The 15662-nt window shown below is 33.0% G+C and overlaps 1 protein-coding gene across 2 annotated transcripts in view; it reads left to right on the forward strand.

Annotated features, from left to right (window-relative positions):
* The window catches only part of LOC149571255 (universal stress protein A-like protein), a 45255-nt gene extending 34560 nt beyond the window's left edge, over positions 1 to 10695 (forward strand). For both annotated transcript variants that reach the window (XM_089812813.1, XM_089812812.1), the window contains exon 4: positions 10307 to 10695. In XM_089812813.1, the coding sequence (XP_089668939.1) occupies positions 10307 to 10388 (82 nt within the window). In that variant the 3' untranslated portion in view covers positions 10389 to 10695. The remainder of the gene's footprint in view (positions 1 to 10306) is intronic.
* Positions 10696 to 15662: the final 4967 nt, after the last annotated feature.

The raw sequence follows: 15662 nt of genomic DNA on the forward strand, positions 1-15662 counted from the left end.
AATTTATGATATTAAAAAACATCAATTGCTATTAATTTTGTTGGCGACTTATTCTAGCCCTAATTTTGTAAGCAGAAAAAAACCTATATAAAATGGCTTAGGGTTAGGAATTTCATAATGGATGATGAGATTATAGCTTCTTGCAGTAGTATTGAGCTGTAAGGGATTGCAAATTGTAATCATTGGATAATAATAATATTGGACTTGTTGAATTGGTGGACGTAGCCCAGGGATTAGGTGAACCACATTAAATCTTTGTGTCTTCTATTCTCTTCTATGCGATTTATTATTTTTTGATATTGGTTATATTTGTATGTAATTGTTATTTATGTCTGTGGTTGATCCTAACAGTCAATGCCTAATTCAACCACTAGACTTATATAATCCACATGAGGTAGTAAATAATGTCACAAATCTCGTGAGGGACATTGTTATGCTGCCAACAACAACAAGGTTACCAACTACAAATTGAGTGCTAAAGATGCTATCTATTTAGTTAGACTAAATGTTTTATGATAGATTTGACTTAGATGAGTATATATTTAGTTAGGATTTTATATATAGTATATTAAGGATAAGTAGAGAAGCCTGAGTCAAATAAATACCACTATATGATGACATGATATTTCTCTAATTACAAAGAATTAAAAATATATATGAGAAGGTAAAACCTATAATGAGGAGAATTTTATCAACACACTTAAAATTATAGTTTTTCAACATTAATATTGACTAAGTTGATAGTTTACATTGGAATGTCACTTGGATCTACGTAATTTTTATCAACAAATCCAATCATAGGCTCATAAAAATATGTAATAATAAAATTAATAAATGAAAAGAAATATTTTTTAACACTACTATTGTTAATGATTTTAGTTAATAGCTATATTTGTGGATTAATAATATCTTGCTTGATTTATTAACTACTATTTAGTTTTGTAATATTTTTTATTTGTAATATTATTAGTTGATTCTTATAAAATTGAATCTCAAAATTTAGTTGTATACCATCCTCAATTGTAATCATACAATTAGTGTACACCTTTTAGATTTATTTAGCATACACCTTTTTTTTGGTCATAATTGGACATCATATGACACTTAAATTCAAATATGGATCCTCTATCATTTTAATCTTTCTTGAATTGAGGTAGGCCCTTATTTCTTAGCATGTTCCTCTATTTTCGCTCCAATCACATAATTCATTTCACCACCTAATCACTATATAACCATTTGTGGCCTTTGTGTCCTCTTCAACCTTTGAACCATTTGTATTCTATAATATGGAATCCCTTGATTGTTTGGGACTTGTGGTCTAGATCTGAGCTCCAATTCACTAGAATAAAATACCTAGGGAATTATGTTCTTGGGAACATAACACTTAGGACAATTTCTTCCCTACATATCTATTAGGCTAATTGCTAGTGTCCCAAGTTGGGATTCATGACATGGCTTAATTGGCTCTTGTGTTGTTAATTCTAGTGGATGTATTAGGCATTGATAGGTTAATCTTTTGGTACAATGACAACCCTAGCTTGTAACAAGTGGTATCAAAGATTGATCATAGGTTCAAATCTCCTTGGATAATGTTGAGCAAGGATTGTTGGACTAACCACCAACATTCTCCTTCAGGATTTGTGACATGACTCAGTGACCTCCTATGTTGTATAAGTCTAGTGGTTGTATCAGGCATTATTAGGCATTCTTCTTAACAAATTAACTTAATAATCAACAAGAAATAATTTCTTTCTCAAGTTTTACTAACCATTTTCACCCAAGTCTTGATATTTTCTTTTCCTCTCCTTTGTCTATCCGTTTGCAAGTGTTCCCACCAAAGATAAACATGTCCTCTCAATTTTGTATCTTCTATTCTCACTTTTCTATCTTCAAGAATGTTTTCATAGTCAAAGTACTTTTCTATCTTAGAGATCCAATCCAACAAAGCATCTATATCAAGATTTCCATAGTAACTTGAAAGTTTAAAAGAATCTCTAGATTTTTTGTGAGAAAAATCTCTCAAGAGTCTTTATTCATCTTGTTATACTTTAGGTTCAGGGTTAGGTGTAACTGCTTCTTCTTCATCACTAACATCATTAAGATGTACTCTTCTTTGGGTTGTCTCAATAGCTTTAAGTCTAGCTGCAGTTTGCCTCGACATGTCCATTATAACATCATCAAAATTTCCTCTACCTTGAACCATTTTGACAATAGTTCCTACAAGAATCATAACCATCTACAAGTTATAGGTTAGAAATTAGATCTACCTCCCTATAACCAATCCAATCAAGGTTCTCCATCCCAAAACTTTGGAAGGAAAGAAATCTTCACTCTGATACCACCTGATGTGAGGGAGGCATGTAAAATGAATCAAAGGGATCTTTCACCAACCACCTTCCTAGAGTATACACATGAATGCTAACACATATGAGGGAGAACACAAATTTATGTTGAATCTATCTCATATATGTTGAGATGATTCCAATACAATGTGCCAAGAATATAGCCTACTTGGCTACAACCATATAAAATTGAATTATAATCAATGAGCTTAAAAGCTCAAGACTATAGAGCCAAAATTATATTATCTTTCTTATACTTACTTGATCACTACTTACTCTAATCCTAGACCTCAAATATATAGCCGCCAAGACCATATGTCATCATGTTAGACCATATGTCATCATGTTAGGTGCATTGATTACAAAATATAGGTCCCATCCCAAAGGGGAAATTAGACAATGATCAATTAAGACAAATAATTTTGTGGCACCAAGATAGTTCCACATGTGATCCAATAAGATATTCCCGAGGCTAAAGAAAGCCTTGAAATCACAAAAACCTAACAGAAGCAAATAACCACTCGTTACTTGATATGCTAGGAAATGAACACATCTCGAGCAAGGAGAAAGAATAACTCTTTAGCGAGATGGAATGAAATTCAATGAACATAGGAGGTTAATCTCCAATAGGTCCACATTAAAAATCCATCTACGCAGAAAGAAAGAACTTGAACAACTAGGATTGTTCCTAGAATAGTAGACTAGAACAATAAATTGAAAATATTTTTGGTTGATGTAAGATTACTAAAGATCCCAAGAAGCTCTTGCACTAGGTTAGCTACACATTGTTAATTTAAGGGTATCCTTGTTCTCTTTTCCTTATGATGTTTCCATGCATGTTCCTATTTCATCATCATAAGGAGAAGGCATGCATATGAGCTTCTTTGTATATTATGCAATTATTATTGATCCCTTTATTGATCACTTCTTTGATGGATTTACATAGAGACTATGGTTTTTGTAAGACTAATCTCATAACATGCCTTGTGCATAATGTTTTGTGAGTTTTCATGTATGCAAGATTTTTTGTAATCGTTCTCATGGCCAAAGATTTTGTAAGCTACCTTAAGTGCAAAATTAAAAGATGTTGTATGCATAAATATTGTAAGGTAGAGTTGACTAGCATCTCTCTCTCTCTCTCTCTCTCTCTCTCTCACACACACACACACACACACACACACACACACACATGCATGCATGCATGCATGCACACATGCGCACACACACACACACGGTTAAAATGTGCTTGTCATTCCACCAAAAGACTGATCTATCAATGCCTAATATAACCACTCAACTTATAGTACATAGGAGGTAGTTAAGACCTTGTCACAAATCTCGAGGGGATTGTTGAAAAAATTTCCAATAGTCTCACCCTCAGTATTACCTGAGGGTCTGAGGACTCGAACTTGTGACCAAACTCTGATACCACTTGTTAGAATGGGGTTGTTGTTGCACCAAAAGATTGATCTATCAATGCTAATACAACCACACAATTTATAGTACACAGGAGGTGGTTAAGCCCTTGTCATGAATCACAAGGGGAGTATTGAACAAATTTCCAACACACACATATATACAACCACATAATTTATTTATTGTGTGCATGAGTTTTTCACATACTCCTACTAAAGTGGGGGATAAATGTATCATCCTAAATTGTAATCACTTGATTAATGCACAATTTTTGGATTTATTTAGCACCCATCTTAGTGTATTTTCATAAGTGGACTCTGGCTTACACTTAATGAACATCTAAATTCAAATATGGATCCTCTATCATTCTAATCTTGCTTAAAATAGGCATAGGCTCTTATTTCTAAGTATACTCTATTTTCCCTCCAATAAGATAATAAATTTCACCACCTAGGCCCTATATTAATATTTGTAGCTTTTGTCTTATGTTGTATCTCTAAAGTAGCTATAGTCTATAATTTGGCATCCCCTTATTTCCCAGGACCTATGGTTCTGATATGAGATCCAATTAGCTAGAATATAATTCCTAGGGCATTGTACTCGTCAAAACATAACACCTCTGACATTGTACTCCTAGGAATATAAAACCTAGGGTGTTGTGATCTTGGGAGCACAACACATGGGATTTTTTGTTCTTGGAAACATAATACTTGGGGCATTTTTTTCCTGAAAGGTTTGGCCCAAATTGGATTTGCGGTCCCATCTTGGTAGTTTAGTGGGTTATTTAGATATACTATCGGCTTGCTTTTGTTTTAGCCCTTGAGATGTTGGAAGAGGTATAAAAACATCATATCTCTAATCATTTTGGCATCCATTATCAAGAAATCCAACATTATCAACTAATGTTTTCAATCATCAAGATAAAACATTGGTGTTCAACCAATCAAGGCAAACATTCGAGGTGTTATTCTCTATGGATCAAGCTTATTTCCCTCAATGAAGGCCAAGAAATGATGTGTTTTATGAAGAAACAAGATAAACTGAAATATGCATCTTATTTCTTCTTCTTAATCAAACATTGTGGTGAATTACTTCATCCATCACAAAAGTATTTTTCTTCTTGTGTTAACTCAAAGCTATTGTATCAGCATATTTGATAACATTGAAAGAAGAACTTATATTTTCAAGGTATGATATGTCCTATTTTTCAAATCTAGCCTTTGTTAAATGCCAACACATTTTCATTTAATTACAAGGTTGCTTCCATATAGGGGTTGGAATGAGACAAACCTCTCTATCTAAGCTTATTCCTTGTTTTCTATGTGCAGGTACATGTAGTGCAAGCATTAGGACTTGATCTAGCAAGTATAGGTTTTGTTGGGAAGTCTGCAATTGAAATCATGAAAAAAACACCTAGGAACAAAGCACCCTAGGCCTTTTGTTCCCAAGAACATAATGGCCAAGGAATTTTGTTCTTGAGAGAATAAATTTATATTTGACGTTCATGTTATTATAGTTTTAATGTTTTCATTTCTTATCATAATTGGTTCTTGTTTGTTTTGGACATTTTTTTTTCCCGAAACTACTTAATATGTCTTATTATAGTCTTTATCAACCATAATTAGATTGATACCTAAAAGTCGCACTTTATTTTTAATAAAATACAACAAATATCATTGCACCCACTTAGTGTTTGATTCCTAATTGAGCCTATTGGGCCATCTTCCTTTTGATTATACAATAGAAAATGAAAGAGGTTATCATCATATCCCAATCCCCTTTTCTTATTGTACAAGTTGTAATCTTATGTCTACTAATTCTTATTATACTGGTGAAATATACACACCCACAGAAAATTCCCATTTAGTTCTAGGCCAATTTTGAGAGATTGTGCTAGAGTTATTACATAATGACATGTGGTACACTTTTGTGCTTGACTAGGCTCCTTCCTCAATCCTTATCCATTGCACAATTAAAAAATGTAAAACTATAATTCTCAAGTTTCACTTTTTGTCATGTTTTTTCAAATCCTTGATAGTATAAGTTTTTTAGATGATTCATTATGTCTTCAATTTAAAGATATTCATTTGAGCACCGAACTCATCTTGGAACATCTTTAGTATTAGATTCAATATCTATTTTTTTCCCATAAATATAAAGCTAGTCTAATCAAGAAACTTGAACTAGGAGAACTTGAATCTCAATAGTTAGTAATTTTTAAAAAGTATTTTAGAATATCAATAGTTCTTAATTATGAATAAAGAATATAAAGAATATAAGTCAAATATTATATCTATGAGATTAATCCAAAGCCATAAAATTAACCCACAACAATCAAAGATCTTTAAAAAAATCTAGACTATAACACTAATAACAAGACGTCTAAATGGTAGAGAAGTTGGAAAGAATGCATAAATCCTTTTTATTAACATGCATGGAAGAGAAAAGATGAATGACAATTGTTAGTTGGATAAGATTTTTCAACTAAAGAATATTGGAGGGTTGGGAATAACAAAAATCTTGTTACTTAACAAATCCTTTTTTGGAAAAAATTGGCTGGAAGTTAGATGTTAATAATGTTGATTGGTGTAATATTATGGTTCCCAAATATTAAAAAAATGAAAAATTCTAAGGGCTCTTACTACTTAAGTATTCCTTAGTAGTTTAAAGATATCAAATAACATCCCTAAATATAGAAGAATTATTCATGTCAGTCTAATATGGAAAAGCAAAAATAGTTGAGAAAATGGTTTTGGGAAGATGCTCAACTAAGGGCTAGGTCATCAACTTTACACCAAATGTTTAGGAATATTAATGGGACTACGAATAGGTTCTTTGGCTACTACATGGCAAAATATCTATCCCAATCCAACTCCTAGAAGAATGTATTATTGGGTTTCCAACCCCAACTAGAAGTGCTTGATGCTAAAATAATAGACACAATTGAATCCAAAACTAATCTCATTATCTAGAACTACAAAAGATTTGAATAAAATTGGAATCCTCCTATTTCAAGGGGAGGAAAAGTTCATTTGAAGAAATTTTTTTGGAACTATAATTACTATTATAACTTCTTACTATCTACTTTTAAGGGAGGGGAGTAACACCAAACTCTAGAGAAAACTTTGTAATCCCCAACTTATGCCAAAACTTCTACTAGGGTAGTAACATCATACTCTATAGAAATTTTGAGTCCCTAAATTTTTTCCAAAATTAACTTCTTTCAATGTAAAGACATGCATACTAAAATTATTACACAAGATAATATCATTAAGCATGAGTTCCACGTGCATTACCATGTGTTTTCTATACAAATAGGACACAAATCTCCTCACCTATTAATCCATTGCAACTATACACAAGTTGTGTGGGGTATGGTGTTGTAGAACCTTCAAACTACTTGGTTCATAAAAGAGATGCTCGACATCTTTCTTTGGAATGGTTTGGTACTTCCCATAACACCTTTATTAGCCACTTATGGAAGTAGTCATCCCCCATATCTAGGATAAAGTGTTTGAAAGGAAATGAACCGTATGATTCATGGGATGCAGAGTTTGATCAAAGTTCTTAGGTCCTTCCACAAAATTCTTATGGATAATTATTTGGTTACTGCCTAGCCTCACGCTTCTTTTTCATAGCAAAACAATTAGATAAAAAATTGTTAGGAATTGGTGCCAAGTTGACTCTTTTTAAGATTTGATAATTTGAAAAGATTAAGGAGAAACAATAAACAAACTCCCTAGATCTCATTGGTTAAAGCTATACTTTGATGACATCGCAAGACAATCCCAAAGTAAGGTTGCAACCAAGGAGGGTAATTCAAATGGGTTTGGGAGATGGTAGCAACTTATAGTGGTACTCTTCATGGTAATAAAAATGACCAAGATGAAGGAATGACCCTCCTATGGGTCTAAAAGTTGATCTCTGAATTAGAACTTGGGTATTGTCAATAAATGGTGATTCAAAACTCATTATTGGTGTTGTTAAATACTTGTCGAAAATCAATTGTTCAATTATAGGAATTGTGAGAGACATTCACAAACTCTTGTTGGGTCTAGATCTTTTTGAAACCAATCATGTCTTTAAATGACATATGGTGGTTGGTTCCATGAATACATTGGACTAGTATATAGAAGAGTCAAGATGTTGGAGGAAGAAATATTTCCTTTTAAATAATGATAAAAGTCTCCTGAGAGGTGAGGGTTCAATCACCAATATTGATGGATGACATCTACCTTTGGTCTCTGCAAATCTTGCTTTGTACAACTATGTTTTGGACATGAATTGTAGGAGTTTCAAATTAAAAATCTTGAAGTGAGAAAACTCTAATATGAACTTGAGTTTAAATTCTAATAAGGAGTGGATGAATTATAAACAAGACTTGAGGGCATTTTTAGGCAAAGGAGGTGGGGTGGTTAAATACCATATAGTAATATAAACTTGGCTACATGGAAAGTGAAGGATTGTAGGACCCATGTGAACTTTGTTGTGAGTCATATTCGATGCTTCACCTTCGTGAGCATCACCTAGATCCAATGTGTGCTAATTGTTTCATTTATTGTCACGAGAGTGTTGTTATGTAGAGCCTAATCAAACTAAGAGGTTATTTTTTCCCCACTTCAATTGATTCAAGTTCCCAATATTTTTCTATGGAGATTTGGGGGCAGTGCCCCCATGTTAGGGGTCAAGGGGTAGTGCCCCATGCGAGGTCTTAGGGTAGTGCCTAAGGTGGGGTTGAGAGTTAATTTTCTTATTAGATGACTTATTCTAGCCCTAATTTTGGTAAATGGCATAAGTCTTTCTATAAACTGGCTTAGAGTTAGGGATTTTATGATGTATGATGATTTAGTAGCTTCTTGCAGTGGTATCGGGTTGCAAGAGATTGCAGATTGTAATCAGGATGAAATCACTAGATAATAATATGGACTTATTGTTTGGTGGACATAACCTAGGGTCATCATGCCACTTCCCGACCGCTTTAGGAATCATAATCTTATTTCATTCTCATTTTTCAAGCTAAACTCTCTTGAGGATTTTGTTATGGAAGTGATAGAGAATGCCAAAATTAAGGGTAAAAACCTCACTGCTTTGCACCAGGGTTTAATTTGTATGATATAATTTTTTTACAAGGCTCTTTGTCCACCCAAACCCATTGTTGTCCAAGAAGCCACAATTTGAGTTCACCCCCACCAACCAATATTATTGACGCTCTTGGTCCAAGTAAAAAGAAGTGCATCAGCCACCCTAGTGGGCTCTAAGCTTGATTCTAGGTTGAGCACTCCTAAAGCTTCCACTCTTTCTATGATTGCTACAAAATTGTGTGGTTCAAAAATCAAAGCCTCTAAATCCTTGATTGTGAGTAAAACGAATGGAAAATTTCCCCCTCCCCCACCAAGAGAACCAAATTATTCATTCAAGAGGTGATAAGTATGGATGAAGACAATGCTAAGGAAGACCATGTCAACCCACAAAGGTCCCATAGGTTGATGACCAATTTTGTGAACATAATTAAAAGCCCAGTTGGTTGACCATGATTAGGAAGGAGTGGGAAAAAATAGACAGAAAAAATTGTGGATAGCGAAGGAGGCAACACTGATACCATTGACAATTTTAAGAAATTTAAAACTAATAGCTCCACTCACATTTCACATGGTATACAAAGGAAGCATGTTATTTTAACTGTTATGATGTTGAAGGGGGAGAATGCCAACACAACTAATGTAAAAGGAAACTACACTAACTGTTAGATTGTGACCATTGAATTAGATATGTCAAGGATTGAATTAGAAGGGTTAAAAACTAAAATCTCTGCCATGGAAAAGAAAATTGGGTGCATCTTGATGTTTAGCGTGTCTATGATGTATAGTTTGACAACATATATAGATGACTAGAGTCATGTGCTCTACCAATATGACATAAAATCAATAGCCCATGCATATCTCTCTTTAGATATGTTTTGTTTACACCGTTCTTTGCTTCTAGGGGCTTTTTGTCAGATCTCCTTTTATTTTTTTATATATTGGTAAACTAGACCTTGGTTCCAATATGAACATTTCTTCAGTTTCTATTTTTTTATGCTTTATTATAGCTTACTAGACTTTAGTTCCTAAGTGAACATTTCTTTTACTTATAATTTGTTGTTAGTTTTAGCAATGAATATATTATTATTCTATGTGATGTTAGATGTTGCTTACAATCTACTGCATTTTTTTAATAGTTTGCTATTATTGTATTATGAGTTGTTAATATGCCCTTAGATTGTAATTTTAATTTTGATAATGACACCACCCTATTTTTCTGTTGAACAATATTAAAAACAAATATCTATTTTTCTATATCTAAATGAAAATCTTATGCATATCCAAACTTTTGGTTCATCAAATCTGTACGATCTATTTTTAAATTTTATTTGTAATCATCTTTTGCTTTGATCAATAAAAAATATTATAATAAATTATACAAACCCTTTCACATCGTATTTTAAAAATATATGTTTGGTTTCCACACGTTAATAATCCTTGCCACTATTGGGCTGCTGGTGTTTTCAGGGCTTTTGGAAGGAGCGTGAGCGATTACTGTTCGCACAATGCCAAATGCCCGGTGGTCATCGTGAAAAGACAAGATGAATAAATCTAATCGCAGGGATTCGATCCAAATAATTTATATTTACAAATTTCCTCAATGTTACACGTTCTCATTAATAAAGTACAGAGTGCTGTCATCGATATTACAAAGTCTGTGTTACATGGAATCTCGACCCAAAAACAATTCCAATTATAACAGCTTTTGTCGAGCATTTACTTTTAATGCCTGCCATGTTTAATAAGCATAGATTCTTTCTTACTTTTTTGTTCTCTTGAAGTTCTCAACTAAAGTATACTTTGTATATGGACAAATTATTATTAAACTTATAAAAAAAAATTACGCTTTGTTTTTAGCTATGGCTCATTTTGATTTTGTCCTCTAATGGCATACGGCATAGCTTTCATCCCACATTAAATTAAAGATATTCTAAGAATGGCTAATTGGGGGTTAACATGTCATTTTCTTAAATGATCATCGATGCTATTGGATTCCATTGAGAAGACAAGGGCATTTAACGTTTATTATTATTCTTATATGACCAACTATGATCTTGAATTCGCTTGAGAAAAGTACATCTTTTAAAACTAAAGTTTTTCTTCTTTTCAAAAATATTGGATTAAGAATAAAAATTTATAGATTTAAGTTGAAATATGGTTTAAAATAATTTAGAGCAATAAATATATATACTAGTTTATAATATGATATTTATAAAATGCTTATTAGTTTTTTTAATTGAATAAATGTAAATAATAATATAAGGTAAAAAAAAAGGTAATTGAGAGCATTTGAGGATGCAAAAACTTAGAGCTTTATAGTTCTTGGATTACATCCAACAAACTAATCATGCACAAATTACATATAACAACAATAACTCCCATGAAGGAGCAAAAATTGCAGCAACATACAATAAGAAACTACTAGTTGTGCATAAAATGTTTATTAGTTAAGATTAATAGTTGTGGGGTGAAAGAAAATTATACATGATCTAAATAGGATTTATTTTAGATATAAAATATATTCTTGATATTTTGATTGAAGTGTATAATTTGAAAATAATTAAAAATATAGTGCATTGCTTGTTAACAAAGTTTTGGTGTCACCACGGGTGCAATATAAACAATGGTTATGTTTTCTTTGTTCTAACTCAGAACATTAGTATTAAATGTTTTATTAAATGTTTTTATGTTTAGTGGGATAGTCTTTGGTGGCTTATTTATCATACTAATAGAAGTTTAGAGGTAGTAGACTCAAAGGTTTTTTGATGATTTGGATATTTGATTTGAGTAGTTAATTTTTATATTAGATGCTAGTTTTGTTTGTTGATGTATTTTTAATGTTAATTTGTTGATCGTATGCCCTTAGGGTAGTTTTATTTAAGGGGCATCACCCTCATTTTTTGTTTCTTTAATACAAAGAACAAAATATTGGCAGAAGCAATTATATTGTAATGTCCACAATCTATATAGTTTGAAAAAAATGTCAAAAGTCATTAAACTATTTACAAAGTGCCTTTAATGAAAAGATATTTTTTCCAAAACAAAAATGCATACATATAAATTCTAAAGTAATAATAGTCATCATCCACAAGCATTGATTCCAACTAGTCAGAGCTTACCATTTAGTAATAATGATTACCATCCAACTAGTATATAGTCCAATTAGTTAGATCTCACTCTTTAAAAAAAAAAATCTCCATGTCTTGTTCAGAGTTATCATATTTAAAATCAAGGCAGGAAAAGTTTCACTATGGCTAGATTACTATACATCATGGCATTCAAAGAAATTATCACCAACATTTATATTATGCTATGGGGAAGAGCACCCAAAATTTGGAAAAAAAAAAAAAAAAAAAAAACTATGTAAAAACTATGATAGAAACACTTTTTTGTGAAAATGATGTCTCAACCTTACACTAATTAAAATGTATTATTGATGAAAGGGTTCTTATTAATATGTGAGTGTTGGGGTTTGTTAGGTGGGGTGTCCCCCTTGCCAGTTCATGTCCTATGGACCAATTAGAGGTCAAGGGCTACATACCCCAACAAGGGTCTTCATGGGTAGTGCCCTTGAAACCAAATTTTATGTATGATTTGTCATTATAAATCTTGACTATTTATTATTATGTTAGAGGTCCAAAAATAGATATATTGTGCACCTAGAAATAAATGTCTTGTTAGCACTTGGAGGTATTGTTTATGTGTTGTATTGATGACAAAGTGGTTGTCTTTAAAAGTTTGTTTGACACTTGGATGTACTGATGATGTGTTGTATTGGTGATAAGTTTGTCATTGATGACAATATGTATGTTTGAGTTCATGATAAACAAGGACTTTGCACATTGCAGATGTTTATTGAGTCAATGAGCACAACATATAATAGGTTAAGCTATGTGAGCTTATGACTATGTTCACATATGAGCGTAGATGCTACATCTATGCCTGCTTACATTCATTTGAGTATTGGAGGAATTATAGTTCATTTTATCAGAGATAAATGCAACATCTTGGATCATTGAGCAATCTTGCATCAGCGAAAAATAGTTCTTGTTTTTTGTACCAATCACTTGTTCATGAAGTAGTCATTGCCACTTTTGGCTTCTTATTGTGCACAATTAATATCATGTTGAGGATCTATCCTGTATCATTGTCCTAAGTGCACAAGTTTTAATGTTTGATATTTATTGAGTTATGTGTCATTATTTGTGGTCACTATTTTTCTTCTTTTTTCAACTAGCAAATCTTGTTGTTTTGGTTGGCGTAGTTTCCTATACTTACGTGGCATCTTATGCAGTTGGGAGCCAACTCCTAACACAAGTGTGAACTTACCTTTAAGTGGGAATGATTTTATATTGTCCTTTTTTTTTGGTTTTGGTTTACTCATTCAAGATTGGACCTCTATTGTAATTAAATGCTTGACTACTCGACTTGTGGCTTATCTAGCTATAAAAGAAGCTTGGTTAGATGTAGGAAAGTGGCATTATCAAAGGAATAGAAGATAAAATATATGATGTAGAGATAAATTCAATGGAAGCAAAAATAAAAGGAACTAGCACTAAAAAGAGATAGATAACAATATTCTTCTAATTGATTCATCAAATGAATAGTATTTACATTTTCTCTCCTAGAAATTTCTTCTCCCCATAACTTCGTATCCAAAAACTTGACCTAAACCTAAACCTAAAAACTCTATTTTATACTTGCTAGGATGGTCTACGAAACATTCTAGATTATTTCAAAATAGGAAGAACGACTTACAAAATACTATAGATCAGTATAGAATAGGGAGAAGAATGACCCCACAATGGTCTAAACAAATCCCAAGAAAAGATCTTATCCTAATGACAAAATTGGGATAAATTCCTGAAGTTGGCTCGTGTAGAAATCACATACAAAATATTTTATGTGGGTGCTCCTGCACCATACTCCCCAGGAAATTTTATCTCAAGCCCACTTGAGATGAGCTCTTGGAGAGTGGTACCTTGCTTCGTGATATCTTGTTCGGTCATCCACACATCATCTACATCTGAATAACCTTTGAGTTTTACCAAATTCTGTTTGGACTCCCTTCCTCTTATCCGCTTTATGACTTTGGTGTCAAGTATCCTTTCTAGTTGTGGTGTCTTCTTAAATGGTAGGTGTTGAATGTCTTTTGTATCAACAATCTATCCTGTATCAGTTTCTTCATTGGGTGCTTTAAATGGTGTGGGGTTTGCTATGTTGAAGATGGGAGAAATGCCAATCTCAAGTGGCAATCGAATCTCATAAGCATTGGTTCCAAGCTTCTTCAATATTTGACAAGGACCTAGTTTTCTCAACATAAGCTTGGTAGTTTTTCTTTTTTCTAGCCTCTCTTTCTTGAGATTTTCCCATACTAAATCTCCCACTTCAAATTCTAAGTGTCTCCATTTTTTATCTACATACTTCTTATACTTGTCAGAGGTTTGTTGGAGTTGTGTTTTGACTTCATCATGGATTTCTTTTATGGATGTAGCAAATTCTTCTCCTTGGGCACTAACTTGTTGCTGTGAATTCATATCTCTTAACTTGCAGATCCCTCTAGGATGAATTCCATACACCACTTGAAATGGTGACTTTCCTATACTTCTATTGATGCAGTCATTATATGCAAATTCAGCTTGGGGTAGCATTTCATCCCATTTTGTTGCATGTTGTCTTGTGAGTGTTCTTAACAAATTGCCCAATGTTCTATTAACTACCTCTATTTGGAAATCAGTTTGAGAGTGGTAGACTAATGAGAAGAATAAATTGGTTCCAAGATTCTTCCATAAAGTTCTCCAAAAGTGTCCTCCAAACTTCACATCCCTGTTTGAAACTATGTTGAGAGGTAGCTTGTGAATCCTTATGACTTCCTTGAAAAAGAGACCTGCTATATGAGAAGAATCATTGGTCGACTTACATGGTAAGAAGTGAGCCATTTTGCTGAACCTATCTACTACAAAAAATACACTATCATGCCCCTTTTGTGTTTGTGGCAGACCCATTACAAAATCCACCGTTATGCTTTCCCAAGGTCTAGATGGTATTGGCAACAGTTGATAAAGCCCTACATTTGTAGTCCTTCCTTTGGCCCTTTGACAAATCACACATGTTTCCACAAATTTTCTAAAATCAGTATGAAGTTTAGGTCAACAGTAGTGCATCCTAACCAATTCTAAGGTTTTATCCAAACCAAAATGTCCACCCATTGTTCCACTATGCTTCTCTTTGATAATGTTTGTCCTCACAAAGCACCTGGGTACACATAGTTGTCCTCCTTTGAAAAGAAGTCTATCTTGTATCAAAAAATAGGAAAATCAGCATGGTATCTTTCACCAAACTCCATACATAACTTGTAGATGTCACCAAAATCTGGATCTGCTACATACATGTCCTTGAGTGCTTCAATTCCCACACTTTCTAGCTGTATCTAGGAGATAGTAAGATTCCTTCTACTAAGAGCATCAACAACCTTGTTCGATATGCCCTTCTTATGCTTGATGGTGAAGGTATAGGCCTATAAATACTCCACCCTTTTCACGTGCCTATGACTTAATTTGTCTTGGCTATTTAGAAAACTAAGTGCTTGGTTATTGGTATACACAACAAACTCCTTTAGCAAAAAGTAATGTCTCCACCTTCTGAGAGCTTGAACCAATGCATACATTTCTAGGTCATATGAAGAGTATTTCTACTTGGCTTCATTTAGTTTTTCACTTCAGAAAGTCACTGGTTTTCCTTCTTGACTAAGAACTGCCTCTATAGCAACCTTGCTAACATCACATTCTACTTGGAAAACTTTGTTAAAATCAGGTAAAGAAAG

Source organism: Cupressus sempervirens, chromosome 2 (genome assembly GCF_028749045.1).
Source record: "Cupressus sempervirens isolate cs-2001-9-10 chromosome 2, ASM2874904v1, whole genome shotgun sequence".
Taxonomy (NCBI): domain Eukaryota; kingdom Viridiplantae; phylum Streptophyta; class Pinopsida; order Cupressales; family Cupressaceae; genus Cupressus; species Cupressus sempervirens.